At 36.9% G+C, this 7,488-nt stretch overlaps 1 protein-coding gene across 3 annotated transcripts in view; it reads left to right on the top strand.

Moving 5' to 3' along the window:
* Nucleotides 1-7,488, top strand: part of ZNF182 (zinc finger protein 182) — a 49,506-nt gene that overhangs the window by 21,137 nt on the left and 20,881 nt on the right. For 2 of the 3 annotated variants that reach the window (XM_013007357.2, XM_045288319.1), the window contains exons 4-5: nt 4,163-4,289; nt 4,542-4,634. In XM_013007357.2, the coding sequence (XP_012862811.1) occupies nt 4,163-4,289; nt 4,542-4,634 (220 nt within the window). Of the gene's footprint in view, nt 1-2,759; nt 2,792-4,162; nt 4,290-4,541; nt 4,635-7,488 lie in introns of those variants that run through there. The other variant, XM_045288318.1, reaches the window with a different exon arrangement.

The following is a 7,488-nucleotide window of genomic DNA, read 5'->3' on the forward strand; positions in this document are numbered from 1 at the left end:
GAGCTGATGCCAGGGGCTTATGTGGGGAGCAGATGTTTTGAGAATGATGAGGGTAATGAATGTACAAATGTGCTTTACACAATTGATGTATGTATGGATTGTGATAAGAGTTGTATGAGTCCGTAATAAAATGATTTTTTTTTAAAATAGCAGCTACTGTGTTGAAAGCAGCTAGTCTGTTAAAAACAGGTACTGTGTTTAAAGCAGCAGTATTGGAGGAAAATAACACTTCATGAGTTTTAATTACTGGGCAAATGTAAAATCATGTACTGTGAAATCATCAACTACAGCAAAAAACAAAATATCTGGACCATGGGAACTTAATCTGAATGCTGATCAATCTTTTTATATTCAGCTGCGGTTGATGTGAATGCTGCACCCTTGTGATAGTAAGAGATATGTAAAAAAGAACAGAATGGTAAATCATAGGAAACTTTAATGAACTGTATTTTCTGAACTATGCCATGTATCATCTTTTGTATTATCAAAACTATTGTTATATATTATTTTCATTAGCAAACCTTCTCATGACAAATATAGTGAGGATGTTTAAGCAAAGAAAATATAGTGAGGATTTTTTAAAGTATGGTTTTACCTCAATAATTACTGCAGGATTTGAGAAACTGCATGTGTTATTTGTTGTGAAGTTCAATCAGCCGAATCTATGAAGCTGAACAAACTAAAACGCCATTTTGATAGCAAGCATCCGAGCTTTGCCTGCGAGGATACCAACTATTTTGGAAGCAAAGCTGATGGACTCAAGAAAGCCAGACTTGACACTGGTGGCAAGTACCACAAACAAAACGTAGCAGCCGTTGAAGCTTCATATTTGGTGGCACTCAGAATCGCCAGAGATATGAAACCTCACAGCATTTCTGAGAACTTACTGTTGCCAACGACCAAAGACATTGTTCGAGTTATGATCAGAGACGAATTTGTTAAGAAATTTCTTTATCTAACGATATTGTCCGCAGAAGAATAGATGACATGTCTGCTGATATTCTTGATCAGGTAATCCGGGAAATTAAATTTGCTCCACTTCCAATATTTAGCATCCAGCTTGATGAATCTACCGACGCTGCTAACTGTTCACAGTTACTGGTTTAGATGAGGTATATTAATGATGGCGACTTTAAAGATGAGTTTCTTTTTAGCAAACCTCTTGAAACAACAAGTACTGCACATAATGTATTTGACACACTTGGTTCATTTCTGAAAGAACATAAGCTCTCTTGGGAAAAGGTTTGTGGTTTTTGCAGCACAGATGGTGCTCCAGCTATGCTAAGATGTGGCTCTGGACTTGAACGTTTGGTACTGAATGAATCACCAAAAGTCATCGAAACTCACTGTTTGATGCATAGACAAATATTAGCAATGAAGACACTGCCACAAGAGTTACCAGAAGTAATGAAAAGCATCGTAAGTTCTGTCAATTTTGTAAAGAGCACTTTAAACAGTCAACTGTTTTCACAACTATGCATCGAGTTGGATGCACCGAATAATGCTCTGCTATTTCACACTGAAGTGAGATGGTTGTCAAGAGGAAAAGTTTTAAAACATGTTATTGAGCTTTGTGATGAACTCAAAACATTTTTTAATCAGAAAGCAAGATCGCAGTTCAAAGCAATTTTCAGCAATAAAAGTGAACTGCAGAAAATAGCTTACTTGGTTGACATCTTTGCCATCTTGAATGAATTAAATTTATCACTGCAGGGACCAAATGCCTCAATTTGTTTGAAAAGATCCAATCATTCCAAATGAAACTTAACTTTGGCAAAAAAAAAATTGGATGAAAATAAAATTTACACGTTGCCTACTCAATCTGCTTTCTTTGAGGAACATGACATTGAACCAGACAAAAGGATAACAATGATAATTTCTGTGAAAGAAAACTTGCACATGCATACAAAATTTCATCGTACTTTCCAAATCTACCTGACACCCCATTTGCACTTGCCACAATTCCATTCCCAAAGTTGAAGATGTACCTGAAACTGCAAAAGATAAATTCATTGAACTTATTAACAGTGATACAGCAAGAACTTATTTCTCTACAATGCCACTTAAAAAATTCTGGATCAAGTGTTTGCAGCCATATTGAGATAGTTAAGGTTTATTGTGCCAACCAACCTAGCCTATAAACACATGTGGGGTTAGTTGAAGGGTGGATTGCTAAATGGTTTTGTGAGCCCGCCTTTCTAGTTCTTGGGTCTCTTGCTTTCTGATGGTCAGACCAGGGTGCAGCTGCTTTAGCTAGTTCTCTGCTTTAGCTGGCAGGGCACACTTCCTGCAAGGCATCCTGGAGGAGAAGCCACATGAACCTATCCTGATGCAGCCCTGAGTGCTGAAGCAGCTGTGTGGAGACCCCTGGCAGCGCTGAGATGCTTACACGCTCACTGATTCGGCTTTCCTCCTGCAGTTGGCGTCATTGTGTGTGTTTTGTAAGATTGAAGAGGACTTTGTAGATTGATGTCAGACATACGGGCTAATGTTGGATTTATGGGCTTGGACAGCACTGGGTTGGGATGCTTTCTTAATGTACACTTACCCTTTATGTAAAACTGTCTCTTACACATATGAATTTCTTTCTCTAATGTGCCCAGACTAACACACATATCCTGTTCTGTCTGAGACTGTGTTGCACCTTCTTCTTCCATTTCCAACAACATATCTGTGTTAAACAGGGTTTTCCAGTTTGTTGGTTATCAAGTCTAGATACAGAAGTAGACTTGTTGTGGAAGATGATCTCCGTTGTGCTCTTGCAAAGACTGCCATGAGAATTTCTGATCTGGTGAGAAAGACGCTATCTCAACCTTCACACTGATGTTGGCTTTTTACGCATACTGTCACAAAATGTAGTTTACTGTTGTTATATTAAGACTGCTAACCATGCTACACCATGCTTCAAGACAAAATTTCATTTATTTGTAATTAGAAATAAATATTTCACAATATATAATTCTGTATTGTTTTTTGATTAATCACTATGCTTTAATTATGTTCAATTTGTAACAATGAAAATACATCCTGCATATCAGATATTTACTTTACGATTCATAAGAGTAGCATAATTATAGTGATGAAGTAGCAACGAAAATAATTTTATGTTTGGGGGTCAACACAACATGAGGAACTGTATTAAAGGGTCACAGCATTTGGAAGGTTGAGAACCACTTCTCTAGATCCTGAAAACACCCCCCCCCACTACCATGACCCAGTTCTAACTTACAAATCCGGCTAGACCAGAGAACATACATTGGTACAGATAAGAGCTCTCAACACATGGAATTCAGGATAGATAAACACCTCAGGAAGAGTAATGGGAGTAGCAAGATCATGAGGGTAGGGCGATGGCCAAGAAGGGGGAAGGGGGAGAAAGGAAGAACCCAACCCAAAGTTGACTATATAGCTGCCCCCCCCCCAAAGGGGACGAATAACAGAAATGTGGGTAAAGGGAGACAATGGACAGTGTAAGATACGACGCAAAATAACAATAATCATACAGTTGATCATGGAGACACGAGGGTAGGAAGGTGGAGGGGAGGGGAAAAAAGAGGAGCTTATACCAAGGGCTCAAGTAGAAAATGTTTTGGAAATGATGATGGCAACATGTACAAATATGTTTGATACAATTGATGTATGGAATCTTGTAAGAGTTGTAAGAACCCCCAATAGAATGATTGTTTTAAAAAGACCTTTTATCATTTATGAATGCTGCAGATAATCTTTCCACCTGTGATTTTCCTTTTCTATGCAATGATTTTATTCAAGCAATCTTTATAAATATTTTCCTGTTCTGTGTCTTGTTTTAGAATTTGTTCCCTATCCCAAACTTGCCAAAATGCATTTTTCTGTTTTATTTTCTAGACACTTTATTATGTTATTCTTTGTTAGCTTTATAGCTGAAATTATGATACTCAGGGTTTAAATTTAATTTTTCCCATGTAGATCTCTTTATAGCCCACACACATTTCTTGAAAAGATAATCCTTTCTCTACTGTTCTCTAGTGCCCGTGTTGTCATAAAGTATGTGTCCGCACATGTGTGAAATTTGTGTTTTGGTTCACTGGATTATTTGTCCTCATGGAAGTACCATCTTCTCTTATTGGTTTTCATTTTGCCCAGTGGTGAGTTCTTTAGTATTAAAAATGTACAATTACAGGAACAAGTGATATTTGAAGATGTGGCTGTGGATTTCACCCAGGAGGAATGGCAGTACCTGGACCCTCCACAGAAGATCCTGTACAGAGATGTGATGCTGGAGACATACAGCAACCTAGTGTCTGTGGGTAAGAATGGCTTCCTTGATTAATTTTGCATTTGTGATTATTGTATCTAATGCAGGGCCTTCCCTTTAAGTGTTTAGCATGGGTGAAATATCCTTTTCCACTGTTGTTCCCTGGACAAAGTATTTGTGAACTCAAACTCAGGTTGAATAGTTTGACTAGGGATAGGTCCCTTGTGCTGCCCCAAACTGCAATTTCCTCTTTCTCTGAGGATCTAAAGACCAAGCAGGTATCTTTATCATTTCTCCTTAACAGAGCATCAGGTTACCAAACCAGACCTCATCCTCAAATTAGAGTTAGAAGAACCGTCCCCAGCAGAAGAAAAAATCTCAATTTGGAGTTTTCCAGGTAAGTAGGATTGACCCAGGCAATGGAGTACATGAGGTCTCAGCCTGATAATCATGGGTGAAGACCTCTGACAGGTCTTCCTTATTTCTTGAGAAAGATTGTGGCACTTTGTTGCTGTTTGAGTTCAACGATGTGAGCACCTTAAGTTTAAGACTAACACACCTTCCCCTTGTGATATTCTCCTTAAGTTGGTGCTCATTTACAAGTGTCTGCACATTACTTTTATCCCATAGAAGATGTCTTTTTAATGCCTCCTGCCCATCATTCTCATCATTCTCATTTCTAACTGGCATATTTGAAACCAGGCCCACATTAGTCACAGCTTAGACTCTGGTGTTTTAATTACAGATTGGATTATCAGATACCATTCTTGTTCAGCTTAAATATTCCTGTAAGATTTTTTCCTCCTAAAACATCTTGTTTATTTCTTCTTTAGATTTTAAAAAAATCATTTGTATACCATAAGCTTTGTCCTTTTAAAGTGTATAACTCAATTCAGTGGGGTTTTTAAAAGCATATTCAGAATTGTGCAATCATCAGCACTATGTAATTTAAAATAATTTGATTACTTTAAACAGAAACCCCTACTCCTTAGTTATTCCTTATACCTCTGTCTCCCATCCCCTGGAAACTTTAATCCACTTTCTGCTCCATATCTGGACATTTCAAATAAGTGGAATCATACAGTGCACAATTTTCTTCTATAGACTGTCTTATTTCACTTGGTATAGTGCTTGTAATATTTGTCCATGTTATACCATGTATCACTACTTTATTCCTTTTTATGACAGAATAATATTCATTTTGTTTATCCATATCTGTTGATGGAAACTTGGGCTGATTCCACATTGTGGCTATTATTAATAATGCTTCATATACAGGGCTTTGTATGAATATATGTGTTCAGTTCTCTAGCAAAAGAATTGTTTAGTTAGTCTTATAGTAATTTTGTTCAACCTTTTTAGGAACTGCCAAACTGTTTTTCACAGGACCACATAAGAAATTTCTGAGTGTGTTAGTTCGAGTAGACTAGAGAAACAAATCCATAGAAACTCATATGTTTATAAGAGAGAGCTTTATAATGGGTAATATACATTAAAAAAGTATCTCAACCAAGTTCGGTCCAAGCCCATAAGTCCGATATTATCCCATATGTCTGATACCAATCTATAAAGTCCTCTTCAGACTCACTCCGAATGCAGGACAATCACAGGCCAGTAGATAGAAATCTTTGGATCTAGTGGCTTTGTAAGCATCTCAGCGCTGGCAGGGGTCTCTGTGTGGCTTCTCTGTCTTCAGAGGTCTAGTTGCATCAGGGGAGGTCCATTTGACTTCCCCAGCTCAGGGCACTAGAGTGATTCCATTGTCAGCTGCAATGTCTCCCAGGGAGTGACTAGAGAGAATGGGTCTCCCCCGCCTCCAAGGAGGAAAATTCAGAGTTTTCTCAGACTCCTCAGGGGAAGGCCATGCCCACAGATGCCTCATTGGCTGTGAGCCAATTGACAAACTACACTCCACCCCTTCATCCTTATCCTCTCAAGTCCCAAATTGACCCCAGATTATGTAATTACCACAGTGAGGGTTCTAATTTCTCTACATCCTTGTCAATACTTGTTGTTGTGCTTTATCCTTTATTTTCATTTTTCCATGAGTTCTTTGAAGCTCCCTCATATTCTGGATAAAAGTCCCCTGTCAGACGTGTGATTTGGAAATATTTTCTCTTGCTTTATGGGTTATTGTATTACTCTCTTGTTGGTGGCCTTTAAAGCAAAGGTTTTGAGATGATTAAATTTATCCTTTTTTAAGAAACTATTGCCCAACTCAAAGTTATGATTTACTCCTATGTTTTCTTCTAAGAGTGTTACAGTTTAAGTTCATATATCTAGGTCTATGATCTGCTTTTAGTTATTTTTTTTGTATAATATGTGAGGTAAGGATCCAAATTTTATTCTTTTGCATGTGGGTGTCGAGTTTTACCTGGCCCATTTGTTTAAAAAGCTATTTATTTCATCCTTCATTGAATTGTGTTGATAACTGTTTTGAAAATTAGTTTTCCATATATGTGAGAGGTTATTTGTTGACTCTCAATTCTATTCCATTGATCTATATGCCTATCTTTATGCCAGTACCACACTTTCTTGAACACCATATTAAGTTTTGACATTGGAAAGGATGACTCCAAATTTGTTCTTTTTCAAAATTGTTTTGGCTATTCGGGATCCCTTGCATTTCCATCTGAATTGTAGAATCAGTTGGCCAATTTTTTTCATAGATGTCACCTGGAATTTTGATAGAAATTATATTGAACCTTTAGATCAATTTAGAGAGTATTGTCATTGTAACTATAGTAAATCTTCTGAACCATGAACATGAGATGTCTTTCAACTTATTAAGATCATTTTGAATTTCTTTCAACAGTGGTTTATGGTTTTTGGTGTACAAGATTTCCACTTCTATTAAGTTTGTTCCTAAGAATTTTACTCTCTTGATGTTATGTAAGAATAATTATTTTATTTCTATTCATTACTAATATATAGCCAGATACACAGCTAAATCCAGATGGGGCAGATAATTTTATTTATTTATTTAAAACAATAATTTTATTGGAGGCTCATACAATTCTTACCACAATCCATACATACGTCAATTTTATAAAGCACATTTGTACATTCATTACCCTCATCATTCTCAAAACATTTGCTCTCCACATAAGCCCCTGGCATCAGCTCCTCATTTTTACCCCATTCCTCCCTATTCTCCCTTCCCTCATGAACCCTTGATATTTTATAAATTATTTTGTCATATCTTTTTAAAAAATTTACTGGTATATATATATATATAATTTTATTTTAAT

This window comes from Echinops telfairi, unplaced genomic scaffold (genome assembly GCF_000313985.2).
Source record: "Echinops telfairi isolate 266 unplaced genomic scaffold, ASM31398v2 ScPeMD7_19;HRSCAF=73, whole genome shotgun sequence".
NCBI lineage: Eukaryota > Metazoa > Chordata > Mammalia > Afrosoricida > Tenrecidae > Echinops > Echinops telfairi.